The 14,724-nt window shown below is 43.9% G+C and overlaps 1 protein-coding gene across 1 annotated transcript in view; it reads left to right on the top strand.

Moving 5' to 3' along the window:
- Positions 1–13,239, top strand: part of CDK7 (cyclin dependent kinase 7) — a 42,325-nt gene extending 29,086 nt beyond the window's left edge. The window contains exons 10-12 of the mRNA XM_054032347.1: positions 302–451; positions 8,148–8,295; positions 13,012–13,239. Of these exons, the coding sequence (XP_053888322.1) occupies positions 302–451; positions 8,148–8,295; positions 13,012–13,037 (324 nt within the window). The 3' untranslated portion in view covers positions 13,038–13,239. The remainder of the gene's footprint in view (positions 1–301; positions 452–8,147; positions 8,296–13,011) is intronic.
- The last annotated feature ends 1,485 nt before the right edge of the window (positions 13,240–14,724 follow it).

The raw sequence follows: 14,724 nt of genomic DNA, 5'->3' as shown, positions 1-14,724 counted from the left end.
TTTTGTTGTTTCCGTTCTATAGTCATTTACTTTCCCACTTTGTGGAGGTCTTTACGCTGCATAGTAGGAAAAATCCTTTAGAAAGGGTAGTGTGATTGTAAAACCACAACATTGATAAATTTGTTACCTGAAACTAATGTAATAGTTTTTATTAAACTGATTCAATTTCAGATTGACAGTATGCTTTAAAAGTTGATGTTACTTCTGATCCATAAGCTGCACCGTGGCAATTCCTTCAGTTCGGGTCTAAGCTTTCCTTTATTTGTTGTTTTAAAATCTGATTCCCATTTTGTTTTCATAGGGCATGTCTAGTCTTCCAGATTATGTAACATTTAAAAGTTTCCCTGGAATGCCACTTCAACATATCTTCAGTGCAGCTGGTGATGACTTGCTAGATCTTCTCCAAGGTCTATTCATATTTAATCCTTGTACTAGGGTCACAGCTACACAGGTATGGTAGAATGTACACAACCTATAACATACAATACAAACATTCTAACACCTCTTGTTAACATCAGTTCAATATCTCTTGGATACAAGGAGTGATAGTTGAGGTTTTGAGATCGAATAAATAAGATGACATTTTTATTATAGCACATAGGAGTCCCTGGCATGGACCCGAACGTCATCTTGCTCTGAGCATATAACTACTATAAAACCTTCTCATGCTACGGAAGAGACTTTCAAAGGCATAAATGGCAGTTGGAAGTTAGATGTCTGTCTGCCACTTGTCTTTGAAAATCTCCCCCTACGGATCTAGGTTGAAGTTATGAAGATGAAAGATTTGTGGCTCCTAGGCTTTTTTGACACTTTCATTACATTCTACCTTTGCAACACTATTTGCAGTACCACTACCATATCTCCTAGGAAACCCTAGTCATTGGTCAGGACCCTATTGTGGTGGGCACTGTACGCAGAACATAAACATGGCTCCTGCCCCAAATGCACAGTCTAAGTATAAGACACGAGACGATAGATACAGACAGATGAGGGAGTACAAGGAAACCATGAGACAGTATGGGTCTACTTGGTAGTCTGTGGTATCAGTACACTGTTCAGCTACCTGGTGAACTTTGAGCTTTACATGTCTTCATACAGGACCTTCCATCCCTTATTTTATAAACGTTGAAATAATAAATTCATATTTAAAATTCAATTTTTCTCAGTTTCTGTTGAAACTCTTGACCCTCCTTGGTTTTTACAGTGGGAGCCTTATCCCAGAATTTTCATATCAAATCTGTTGCTGAAAGTCTAGCTGTGACAACTTTTCTTTGTCACTTTGCGGGGGATGGATCCATATATTCAATACTGATGGGTTCTTCAGCCTCCGTGCTGTATGAGGCAGAGTCGGATGTTTTGATTGGCTGGGCTGATTCTCCAGGTAACTGCTTTCACTGGGAAATAGTGACCCAAAATGATTTGGGGCTTGTGGTGGATAAACAGATGAATATAAGCTCCCAGTGTGACACCATGGCCAAAAGAGCTAATGTGATTCTGGGATACATAAATGGAAATGAGGAGTAGAAGTAGAGGTTATTTTACTTCTGTATTGGTCACTAGGGTGATCTCTCCTGGAATACTGTGTACAGTTATGGTGCCCCCAATTTGAGAAAGATGTTGATGAATTGGAGAGGGTTTAGAGACGAGATTAGAAAACATGCCTTGTAGCAGAGGTTCTCAACCCTTTTCTTTCTGAAGCCCCCCCAACATGCTATTAAAAACTCCACAGATCACCTCTGTCACAATAATGGGTTTTCTGCATATAAAAGCCAGGGCTAGCAACAGGACAATTGCCCGGGGCCTCATGCCACAGGAGCCACCACAAAGCTACATTGCTCAGGCTTCGGCTTCAGCCTCAGCCTCGGGTGGCAGGGCTCAGGCCTGGGCTTCAACCCCATGCGGCAGGGGCTTTGGCTTTCTGCCCTGGGCCCCGTGAGTTTGATGCTGGCCCTGCTTGGCAGCCCCTCTGAAACCTGCTTGCAGCCCCCCTGGGGGCCTTGGACCCCTGGTTGAGAGCCACTGCCTTATAGTAATAGACTCAAGCAGCTCAATCTATTTATCTTAACAAAGAAGGGTAAGAAGTGACTTGATTAGGTAGATGGTGACTTGATTAGGCATAAGTAGCTATATGGGGAAGAAATATTTAATAATGAGCTATTTAATCTAGAAGAGAAAGGTACAACACTATCCAATGGCTGGAAGTTGAAGCCAGACAAATTCAGACTGGAAATTTTTAAGTGAGAGTATTTAACCATTGGAACATAACAGTTTACCAAGGGTTGTGGTGGATTGTCCATTACTGACCATTATTAAATCAAGATTGGATGCTTTTCTAAAAGACCCGTTCTAGGCAATTTTGGGCAAGTTCTGTGGCCTGTGCTATACAGGAGGCCAGACTAGATGATCACAATGGTCCCTTCAGGCCCTGAAATGTAAAAAGAGCCCCTCCAGAATTTTCTCTGCCTCCAAAGATGCAGCAGGCTAAGAGTGAGGGCCTTTGTAGGCTGTCCAAAACCTGATGATTTTTTTCTTTTCCTCTTTTTGTTGTTTGTTTTTTTTCCCCCAGCTTCTCTTTTTCCTGAGCCTCTCTACACTTTTAGTGTGTGGAGTTGCTAAAAATGTTTTCCAATTGGCTCTAAAACTGATCCTTGCAATCCCTTCCTGGCCATCCTATTTAAGGTGGGATGATAAACCTAGTGAAGACAGAGTATGTGACTTAAGTCTTCCTTCTTCTCCCCCCCCCCCCCCCCCCGCCAAAGTTTTCACTGACAGAAGGGTGGAATCAGCTCTCTGAAGAGACTATAAAGAATTCTCAGGAGCACATAGAGTATGATTGACAATGGTCAGGGTTTTTTTGCCAGAGCAGTACTTCGTTCTTCTGAGTACATGCTCTCTGACATTCCAAAAAAGGTGAAAAGAGCCAAGGAGTTGGGATCATCCTTTGAGAATTTCTCTAACATCTGCTCTACTTTGACACCTCACTTAATGCTTTCAGGTCCTCCACCAGATAGAGGACTCTAGCATAGTGGCAAGAAGGCTTCTACGACTGTGGGTGTGGAAGGTGGATATTTCCTCAAGACAGGTTTTTGGTAGCAAGCCTATATGTGGGAGCAAAATGTTTGGGGGCGGGGCAGTATAAAAAGGGAGATCTAAAGCACAGTACAAACTTTAAACCATTTTAGGCATCCCTTTTGGGGTTATGGAGCTTCATATAGATAATGGTAGGAGAGATGACAGATTCTCTAAGAATAGATGGGAGAATACCAGGCCTATTAAATGCAGAGGTGACTCATTCTCCAGGAATGTCTCTAAGAGCAATAAGTGACTCCCTCCTGCCAATATTCCCTGGGGGTGAGGGTGCAGGTCTAAAAGACCCTCTCTTCCCCTGGCTGCCCAGCCCATCCAAGAAGAAGGCTATGCTCCAGCAAATAGACAGCCTTCTCCATATCAGGGTGATTGATCCTGGTCTGGGACAGGCTCAGTATTGGGGCTTATAGTCCATACTGTTCCTGATTTGTGAGGCAATCATGGAAGACAGGGATGTCCTGGATTTAAAGATTCAACAAGCTGATCCATTTCCACAGGTTCAAAATGGACACTGCTCCTGTCTGTCATGCTAGCTACCACAATGGGGATTTCCTAATCTTTGTCTTCCTCAAGGAACCATATCTTCACATTTTCATCCTTACACAGATGGTACCTGAGGTTTGCACATGCTGTACAAAGCCCATTTTTGGCACAGCCACTGCCCCCAGAGTAGTCACAGATACTAGGGGCATCTCTGAACAGTATCTGTATCATTTTCTCAATGGCATTCTGATAAAGAGCCTCCTTCCTACAGAAGTCTTTCAAGTACACCCAAATGACCAGTGCACACCCTGCAGAAACATGGATTTATAATCAATGTGAAGAAAAGCCAGCTTGTCCCTACCCAGACAATGGAATACCTGGGTTTGGGGCTGAACACTACACTTCACAGGACCTTCCTCCCTGAAAACGGGCAAGTACAGATTCTGGAGAAAACCTATAAGATCCTTCACAGTCAACACTACTCTATGAAGATTTTCTAGGCATGTTCATTTCATGCATATACCTACTGTCATGGGCAAAATTTCATCTCTGGTGCCTGCAGTACTGCCTACTCAGCTTCCCTGCTCACATTCACAATTTCAACTCTCACTAGAAGACTTCTCTCCACAGTAAAAGGACCCTTAGATGGCAATTACAACAAGATTCACAGACTGTATCTGCTTGGCAGAACCACAGAGATGCAATAATGATGGATGCCAGCTTGGAAGGGTATGGAGCTGACACATCTTTTGAAACACATGGTACAAAGTCAGGGTCACTGACAGAATCTCACTAGGCCATGAACTGTTTTGGAATTGCAAGTGATTCACCTAGCCCTTCAGGCATTCCTCCCCACCTTAAACTCAAGACACATACTTGTATTCATAGTCAGCCTGACTGCCATAGCATATGTAAACACATGGGGCACATGGTTGAGCCTGCTACAAGCAGAAGCCACATTTTTCTTCCAACGGGCTGCGAAAAACATTGTCACTTTGAACCATGCATATGAAAGGGCACCTGAATGCCAGCGATTGGCTCAGCTGCAAAAGCTCGGAGCAGGGGAAATTGTGCCTTAATCATGCCTTCACCAGAGGTGTTCAAACCCATAGCCCAGACCTTTGGGAAACTAACATGGAGGCTCCAATGCCAAAAACAACTCCTATACCAGGAAATGAGATCGTCGGGCCAGGGGAATCAATGACCTCCTAGGTATGGCCAACAGCTCTGCTATATGCATTCCCTCTTTTTCCTATAACATGCAGCATCTAACAGAGACGACAGGCTGTAATTCTGATTGCACCGCTCTGGCCCAAACTTCCCTGGTTTTCAGACATCATGGAGATGTTTGTGACCCCTCCATCAACGTTACAATCCACTCAGGATCTGCTATCATAGGAACATCTGCTCCATCACAGCATCTCAGAAGCTGGCAGCCTGATTATTGAGAGGTCACTTTAAAAATAATAAATAAACATAACCCCCCTACCCACAAACTAGTAAATTCCAGTGATTTGTTCTCAATCCTACTCAAGCCCAGAGAGTTTTCAGCCAATTCTTGATATACAGTAATAGAAGATTTTATTCCTGGTGCATGTTGTGATACACAGCAGGATCAGCATCTGTATTTAGAGAACAAAGTCTCTCAGTAAAACATCTGCTTAGTTCATTCTAATACAGGGCTAGAGGACAGAAAGCTTTGAGATCCTCCACAGCAAAGTGTGTATATATATATATATTTTGAAGGGAATGGGGGAAGATTTTTCCCAGGCATGTAAAGCGAAGAGGTAATCTCCCCCATTCAAGATTAAAGCCAATAAGATAATGCAGCCTTGTGGGCTGATGGTTCCCTACATATGTTTACTAAAGTCTAGAAGACTGATAGACTTTGGTCAGATGAAGCAGACTTTGACAGGAGTTCTGTGAGCTGTAGCCTACCCTTAGCCCACTCAACAATTGATAGCGAGGGCAGGATTACTGCTTTCACTCCGTGCATCCGAAGAAGTGAGGTTTTTACTCACGAAAGCTTATGCCCAAATAAATCTGTTAGTCTTTAAGGTGCCACCAGACTCCTTGTTGTTTTTACAAAAATCCCAGCACTTCTGAATTTATGATCCATCCCCTGAAATGAGAATGAAAATTTCCAGATAAGTGAGACAAATTTTCTTTCTGGGTAGGGCATATGGGTTCATAAATTCATCCCGACTCTGTATTTTATCTACTTCTTCTGGAAGGTGATTGGTCAATTGTGCGCTTGATCCCCGCTTTAGAGAAGAGTGGATGGATAACCATGCTCTTAAAATTAATTGATGACCCTCAGGGTTGTCCCAGTTTGTTTTTTTCCAGATTGGACAGTTCTTAATTGTTGGGCAGATTTTCTGCTATTGTTAATATCTGAATGAGTATTTTATTCATAATAGCAGCTTTGGAAGCAAGTTTTCGGAGGGGCTTTTCAGTGGGGGAAGTTATCTGGAGGGTCAGCCCAGCCAGTTAAAACATCTGATTGAAGAACCCATCACTACTGAATTTATGGACCCATCCCCCTACCCAGAATTCTGGGTAAGTGAGACAAATTTCCTCATACTTTTTTGATACTTTTGCAAGAAAGCTCTTGCTATTTGTCAGTCAGCTCCTGTTCTGAGTATGCTGAGGGCAGGGCAGGGGAATAACAATGTAGTGTATACCTATTTCTTCTCCCTCTCCCACTGTTGCATGCCAGAGGGAACACTGCTGCAAAGAACAAAGGTGTCCCATCACCTGACCACTGCAATTCCCCTTACCACTCAAAAGATTACATTTTTGGGGATAGGACAGGAGATGAGTTTAACTGCCTTAGGTAGCCTTTTCAACAACACTTTTTCATAGCGTTATCTGCCTCTTTATCAGATATATGCTTTAGTATGCATTCAGTTTCTAGTAAAATAGAATGCTATACTAGAGGCTACTTACGAAGTCCTTTTTCATAGGCTGATATTCAAGGATCAAGCCGCAAAATATGAATTAAAATACTGTAGCAGGAGGACCGTTATAACTAAAGCTACGATTTAAACATGGGTGTTTTTAGTAAGTCATGGACAGGTCACGGGCAAAAAACAAAAAATCACGGCCAGTTACCTGTCTGACTTATACACCTCTAACCCGATAGAACGCTGTCCTCAGGAGCCAAAAAATCTTACCGTGTTATAGGTGAAACCATGTTATATCGAACTTGCTTTGATCCGCCGGAGTACATGACAGCCAGCCTCCCCTTCTTCCCTCCTCTTCTCCCTCCCCCCGCCCCCCCCCCCCACACACACACCTGGAGCACGGCTTTACTGTGTTATATTCTAATTCGTGTTCTATTGGGTTGCGTTATATCAGGATAGAGGTGTACCATAACTACACCCTGATCGAGTCTTGTCAGGAGCCAGTCTTGCTGCAGCTGCTCCTGGCATCCCCGAGACTGCGGCTCAGGTGGTCCCGGGGCCAGCTGCCCGGGGCTGCCAGAGCAGTGACTAGTGTGGCTGGCCCCAGGGCTGTGGCAACTCAAGCAGCGGCTGGTGTGGCTGACTGCAGAGCTGCTCCAGCAGCAGCTGGTGTGGCTGTCCCTAGAGCCGCCTGAGCAGCTGGTCCCAGGGCCAGCTGCTTGTGGTGGCCCTAGGGTCAGCAACACTGGCCACTGCAGTAGTCACAAAGGTTGCAAGAAGCCACGGAATCCATGACTTCCCTGACCTCCGTGACAGACACATTTTATAACCCATTTTAAAAATTGCAAGTTTTCTGCTTTAAACTCCTGGGTTCTTCCCAATGTGGCTTGACTTACAGCAGAGACTGAACACTATAATTAGGATAAGCAAAAACATTTCCTGGCAGTTCCAGCTGCTTGATTTATTTATTTATTTCCTGAACTGTGGTTTATAGAAGCTGTGGAACTGAAATCTGCTTTAAAGTGGAGGGGTGGGGAGGATATAATTAACTTATGTAAAATTGATACTTATTTTATGTATCTGCTTCCTATGTGTTCAGGTCTTCTGTGTACTCAGTAACAAGCTTTTCTTTCTTTTGGCATTGCAGAATCAGAGTGATTAGGGAAGAGTAGAACAGAACCCAACTTACTTTGCAAATCAACATAAGGATGGTGTTCCAGAAATCTGGCTTCAATTCCTGGCTCTGCCAGAGGTGTCGCTGATTACCTTGAAAAAGTCAATCTCTGTGCCCCTTTCCTTTTCTGTCTTGTCTACAGTATTTAGACTGTACGCTCTTCAGAGCTGTAACTGTCTTAGTGTACATGTATAGCATCTGCCACAATGGGGCCGGGATCTTGGTTGGGGACTCTAGGCACCTACTGTAATACAGATGATTAGACAAATTATCTCAACTTGTAAATTGAGCAAACTGTGTGGAAGTCGCTGAGAGAATCTGAAATCTTGGGTTTTGTAGCAACTCTTGAGTACAACTCCAGTCTTAGAACTGCAATCTTAGAACCCCTAGAAGTGTCATAAGTTATAAGCAAGGAGTTTAAGAAAAGGAAAGAATATACCTTCAGATCAATTTGTGCACACTATTAACTTGACCAGCTTTCTCCCCTTATCTTTAAGGCATTGAAACAGAAGTATTTTAGTAATCGGCCAGGACCAACACCAGGAAGTCAATTGCCAAGACCAAACTGTCCCGCAGAAGCCTTAAAAGAACAACAAACTTCACTTTTAAATTTAAAAAGGAAGAGAACAGAAGGAATAGATCAAGGTAATTTTTCTTCTAAATCTTTGCATTTTATATTTTTAATTTTAAACTGAAGATGCATGGTAAGTATATGATACTGTCCCAGTGTTTAAGGACATATGACCTATATATAGTCCTCTATCTTACCAGATGAAATATTGCTCTGTAAATTGGCCAAATCTGAGCCCATAACACCAACCTAAGCCCCTTGGTGACTTGTAGTATTCTTTTTACAAGAGGTGTACCTTGTTAAAAGAAATATCTTCTATTCCATGTAGATTCTAAGGTGTAGAAAAACTTCTGTATCGCAAGTTCTGTCAATATCCAAAACTATTTTACAGTATTAATACACTTTATCCTATGACTATTACCTGTTTGAGATGTTCTCTTAAATCCTTATATAAAGGGAATTACTTAAATTTTAATTGACATTTGATTGAATTCATTGGAAATTCTGAGCATTTTAGGACTCTGATGTACATTAAATGTTTACTTCTCTAGTCTGCACATTCTTAATTTTATAGCCAAACTTCATCCCACTACTGGCCTCTACACATTTTGTGTAAAATGTACCTGCTCAGAGATCCTCAGCTTTGAGAACCTTCTGGGCAGCAGTGTCCTCTGGAGCTGCACAAGCAAAGCCTTATAGTACCAGATGTTTTGAGCTAAGACCATAAAGGATGATATGGCCTCCACCACTTTTTCTCTCCCCCCCCCCCCCCCCCCCAGCTGAGAATCTATGGGCCTTGTCCCTGTGTCTCCAGACTCTTTTTCTTAAATTGTGCACCTTTGTCATTTTGAGTCAAGCTTCTGAAGTTCTGGATATGGTAGATTTAAGCACATTCCCATTATTTGTTTTGCATAGGGGAAAATAACATCTGCATTGCAGTTTTATAGCCCTGCAGCCTGGGTCCCACAAGCCTTAGTCAGCTGACATAGGCCAGCCATGGGTTTTTACTGCAGTGTAGACATACCCTAAGCAAGATATAAGTTCTTTTGTGGCTTTTCTCTGAGCTTTAACAAAGGGTAGGAAAGCAGTCTAATATCTTGGCCTATTCTGTACTACAGATACAACTAATGAATTGTAAATTCTTCAGAGCAGTGGTAGGGAAAATGTTTTGTCTAAAACTCCTTGTGCAGTTTGGCATTAAATAAGTTGGTGAGCATGGTTGTCAGTGACTTGTAGCGTGGATGGGACCAAACCATTTTTAAACAAAGCCTCAGCTTATTTATAGGATGCTAGGAGACAACCATGTTTTAGTAGGGTTACCATACGTCCGGGTTTCCCCGGACATGTCCGGCTTTTGGGTCTTTAAATAGCCGTCCGGGGGGAAATCCCGGACATTTTTAGCTTTTTAAAAATTCCCCCCGGACGGCTATTTAAAGACCCAAAAGCGGCTGACAGGACAGCCGCGCCGGTGGAAAGCGATACTGGGAGCGGCATGGAGCGACTGTGAGAGGCAGGTGCGGGCGGCCCGGCTCCCCCTGCCTGGGGCTCCCCTCGCCCACCAGGGGGGCGGGCTCCTCCTCCTGCAGCACTGCCCCCTGCGGGGCTGGGGCTCTGCCCTGCACACACCCAGAACCCCTGGGGCTGCTCCTGCCGCCCTGGGCTGGCCCCAGATCCCCTCCCCTGGGGGGCTGGGGTCCTGCTGCGGCTTGCGCCCCTCTGCCTCCTCCATGGGGCAGGCAGGCCCAGGGGGTTGAGGCCATGCCACCCCTTCCCCAGCTTCCCCCTCCAGCATCCCCTGCATCGCCCTGTCGGGCCTGTTCAGCCCTCTACCCCACCGGGTCCTGCCCTGCCTCATGCAACCCGCCCGTACCGTGCGGCAGTCCAGCCCGGGAGGCCTGGGGGAGCCGTAGCAAAGGCTCACCCGGAGCTGGTGCAGGAGACGAGCCTGGCTCTCCGCCCAGGCTCCGGCATCAGCCAGGAGCGGAGCAATCCCCGCTGGCTCGGCTCAGCCCAGCCCCGCTCTTAAAGTGACAGGGACCCCACCGCAGGTTGGCCCGGCCTGGGGCACGTGGGGGTGTCACCTCACCCCCCCGCCTGGGGGGCCCGGCGAGGGGGGTGCTCAGCACCATAGCAGCGCAGGGGGAGGCCAGCGATGCACCTTACTCTCTCCTGCACTGCCAGCCACGGTCTTACCTCCTTTCTCCAGCTCTGTGAGGCACTGAACACCTCAGAGCAGCAAATGGTAGCAGATTCTGCTGTCTCCAAGCAGAGTCTACCCCTGAGTGTTTATTTCCGCAGCAGTGAGTCTTCGGTTTGGTGCATTCACTCCTGATCTCCCTGGTAAAGTGTAACAAAAGCCCTTGGCATTCATTTTCTCAGTGTTTCTGGGAATACCCTTTTCAGTTTCATAGATTGATCTGGGATCTTTCTTTCTCTGTTTCCAGAGAGAACTGTTGACAGCAGGGAGATATGTCCCTGACTAGAGGGCAGGAAGCAAATTTGACTAGACCAGTTGTGACTTCCTTTTTATTTGTTACTATAAAATGTATTACACACAAATAGATTGCTAATGAACTTCCATCTTTGGGTTTCTGGAAAACAACTCACTCTAATACTTGGAAGATGCAGGGACCTTTGGTCTTAAAAAATAAAACATCAGACTCATTAATTTGGGGGAAGTGCAGTGGTCCATTTATGAAATTTCTTAAAAACATGATTCAGAAAATCCTTCTGAGACTGTATTTTAATGCTGAGATCCCAATAGCCTTACGATAGAAAGTAAAACAAAGACATTCTTGATCCAGGTCAATTAGAGCAGTGGTTGTCAAGGTTTCCAGACTACTGTACCTCCTTCAGGAGGCTGATTTGTCTTGAGTACCCCTCACTTAAACTATTTGCTTATAAAATCAGACATAAAAATACAAGTATCACAGCACAGTATTACTGAAAAATTGCTTATTTTCTCATTTTTACCATATAAATTATCAAATAAATCATGACTCCCAGATTGAGAAACGCTGGTATAGTATATAGAGCAGTATAAACAAGTCACTGTCTACGATGATGATTGCATATGCTTCGATAATTAGTTTGGCAAGGCCTTCTATATCAAAGTTACACACATTTTTACACAATATCAGGCAAACCAGCTTGGATCTCTCACTATTCATGTCTCTGAACTAATTGTGCTCTGCATCATTTCACAAAAAAGTTATTTAACTGAGCTTGAAATACTGAGATTTCTAAAAATACCCTTCTAGAAAAACTTCCATTTGGTTTCCCAGTAAAGAAAATGACTTTATATAGCTTCTTTGTTTGAACTTTGAGGCCCATACAGTCCCTAAAATGACACTGCCTTGGTTAGTGTTCTGCCCCATTTCTCACAGTACTCATGATGGGTTGGATTGTCACAGCCCAGCTCAGCCACACAAGGGAGTAAATATTATCTTTTCCAAGTAGACCCCGCTGATATGGGGATGCCCCTTTAAAGGAAGGCCCCGGGACAGGTATGGACAGGAGAGTCCCTCCAGTGGAGGGAGAGGTGAGTGTCAGAGGTAGGGTTACCATAGGTCCGGATTTTCCCAGACATGTCTGGCTTTTTGGTCCTCAAATCCCTGTTCGGGAGGAATTTCCAAAAAGCCAAACATGCCCGGGAAAATAGGGAGGCATGGTAAGGGGACCGCCTCCTCCCCGGGCTCCAACTTTCTCTGCTCCCGCCGCTCTCCACCGCGGCAGGGGCCGAAGCAACTTCCCCAGTGCAGCAGCAGCTGGGGGGCGGGAGGGAGGAGGGGGAATGTGGGGTGCTCAGGGGAGGGGGTGGGGAAGGGGTGGGGAAGGGGTGGGGGTGTGGCAGGGCCAGGGGCGGAGTTGGGGCAGGGGCGGGGTCCTGTGGAGTGCCCTCTTTTTGCACTATTGAAATATGGTAACCCTAGTTTTAGTAGGTCACATTTGTAGTGTAGGTGGACCTCAGGAAAGAGCAGCACTACTCCATTCCTATCCTGCCAGTCTCTGGGGCAGAACCTAAAATAAGTCTAGTAAAACCTCTAAGCAGACATTGAAAGGGTCTTCATTTCTTCCACTGTACCAACATGCTGCAGTTACTGCGAAACTAGAAAACTTACTATCTTTATTACAATACCACCACCCACCCCACTGACACTTGCCTTTTTTTTCCTCTAAGCTTAATTCTATTTTAAACCTGCAACTTTTTATATCAAATGGAAGGAAAAACAGGTGGTGTCTAAAATGTTTCATGTCACACAGCCTTGCACAAAGATAGCTTGGAAACTTTTTAGGAGTACAAAACAGCTTTCTATAAATAGTTTAATTTTGGATTGTATGTTTTATGAAAACATGAGAGAAACGTTCTGGACAACTTTTTTCATTCACTATTTTAGCTGCTCTTACATGAGTCTGCTCCAAGACTAGACAGGGCCTACAGAGTAGTTAGGGTATAGCTACAAGCAAACGCTGTGCATGTTTATCCAAGCTAGCCTGAATCCAGCTAGTGTAGGGAGCCAGTGTGGGCTCAAGAGCGGAGTACAGAGGCTGGGTATATACTCAGCTCATGAGCCCATACTGACGTCCATGCTGTCTTCACTGCTCCTGTTACCTGTGCTAGCTGGATTCAAGCTGGCTCTGGTAAGCTAGCCTGTTCACAGCTTTTGCTGTTCAAACATACCCTAAATAACTAGTAAAACTTTGAGTTGGGAATTGGGACCTTTATCTCATTTATCAGTATTAATACAAATTAAATACTTGCGCTATAAAATTAATTTACCATTTTTCAGGATTACCAAAAAAGCTGATTTTTTGATTACCGTGGATGATGACGATTAAATGGCCTGAAAGACCAAGACAATGGGAAAATGCTGCAACATTAACTGAACTTTGATGAAAAGTGAATTTGTAATATATTTACATGTGTAAAATGTGAAACTTAATATTTCAATGCTGAAACCATGTGGAGTGTTTTATTAAACCTATTCCTCTTTGAATAAATATATTTTTTAAAAAGAGCAAGATTCTTTGAACTGGATTGCTGTATGATTACTTTGAAATGTGCTTGTGTAGTAACTATAGGAAGAATCTATGGTGATAAAGGAGACTAACTTGAGATGCAGGCTTTGCTGAATGAAGTGCTATGCTAGTGCAAACCCTACTCTAGGAGAGAGCCCCAGGTGAGGAGCCTGTGTGCAGATGAATGTTTGTTAGCCCATATACAGTTTTTACCACCCATCTGTACTAGAGATAAGGGGATGCCACAGTGTTTTAACTTTGTTCCAGTTAAATCTTCCAATGCAATAACTGAGTGTGCACATGTTCTCATAGCAGACGTTCTTGAAAAGTCTTCAGGTGTATCCATGCTGAGTTTGGAACTACAAGGAGGTACTCCTCGATTTGATCCTCCAAAAGAACCAACTTATTGGAAAGAAGAAATACAAATATTTGGAATAGAACGCTAAGGAGATGAAACAGGGAGGCCTTGCAGCCTATAGAGCTGCAGTACGTTTAAAAAGGAATGGAGGGATGTCTGAAGAGTAATGCGGCAGACCTTTATATGATGCTGCTTATGACTCATATTTGAACGATATGGTGTTTATGTAACTGAGTACAGTATTCAGTCATCCCAAGAAAACACTAGGGAAAAAATAATTGTATTACTGTGTACTGACCACTAGTAATTTTAAATTAGCTGTAGATCTCCTCCAAGACTTAATGGATTCCCTATGTAAATAGAAATTCATATTTAATAACATTTGGTTTGAGTGACATTCTGTTCAGAAGTTACTTTAGCCTAAAACCAGAACTCACTGTACACTAAACAATTACAGGTTCAGCTTTCTGATGGAACAAATGGCTGTACACTCTCATTTGTAGCAGGCATATACTCAGATGCACTTTTCTGAGATCATACTGTGTGGGAAGGGAGGTTCTATTATAAACTCACTTTGGATTTAGCTTCCCTGAGGTAGTTACTGCTCCCTGCTGGATTTCAGGTCCCACATACTGTTCTGAAATTTAAATCTCTAGCCAAAAGTAGGATGCAAAATGAGGATAATACCTAGCTCTTGGGTGTAGTAAACACTGTTTGTAGAGCACTGAAGTGCTAAGTATTATACAAACCACTTCCAGATTATTTTGCACTGCATGATGAGGAGGAATTGCTGCAGGTGCACATGAGCCAGAAGACACTGCCATGGCCAGGAAGTCAGTTTCCCAAGAGGAAACATTCTCTGGTGAAATAAGTAATGCCTCTTGACACGTGTATTGTTTGGAAAAAGATTGATTTAAATGGGGCCCTGTCAGTTAGTTTAGGTGCAGAATGGAGATAACCTTACTTAGCTAAAGCACATTGAGGTTTCACATGAGCAGTAGTGAATTTGAGAGTCAGATTGCATGTAGCAGTGGGAGAAGAGTAATGCTGGCATATAGAGCATCTTCTCCAGGTTTCTTTGGGGGAGTAGACAACTTTTCATTCCTTATAGCAGGCAGTTGCCCTT

This window comes from Malaclemys terrapin, chromosome 6 (assembly GCF_027887155.1).
Source record: "Malaclemys terrapin pileata isolate rMalTer1 chromosome 6, rMalTer1.hap1, whole genome shotgun sequence".
Taxonomy (NCBI): domain Eukaryota; kingdom Metazoa; phylum Chordata; order Testudines; family Emydidae; genus Malaclemys; species Malaclemys terrapin.
The sequence above is the reverse complement of the archived record's forward strand: the minus strand, read 5'-3'. Positions and strand labels throughout refer to the sequence as shown.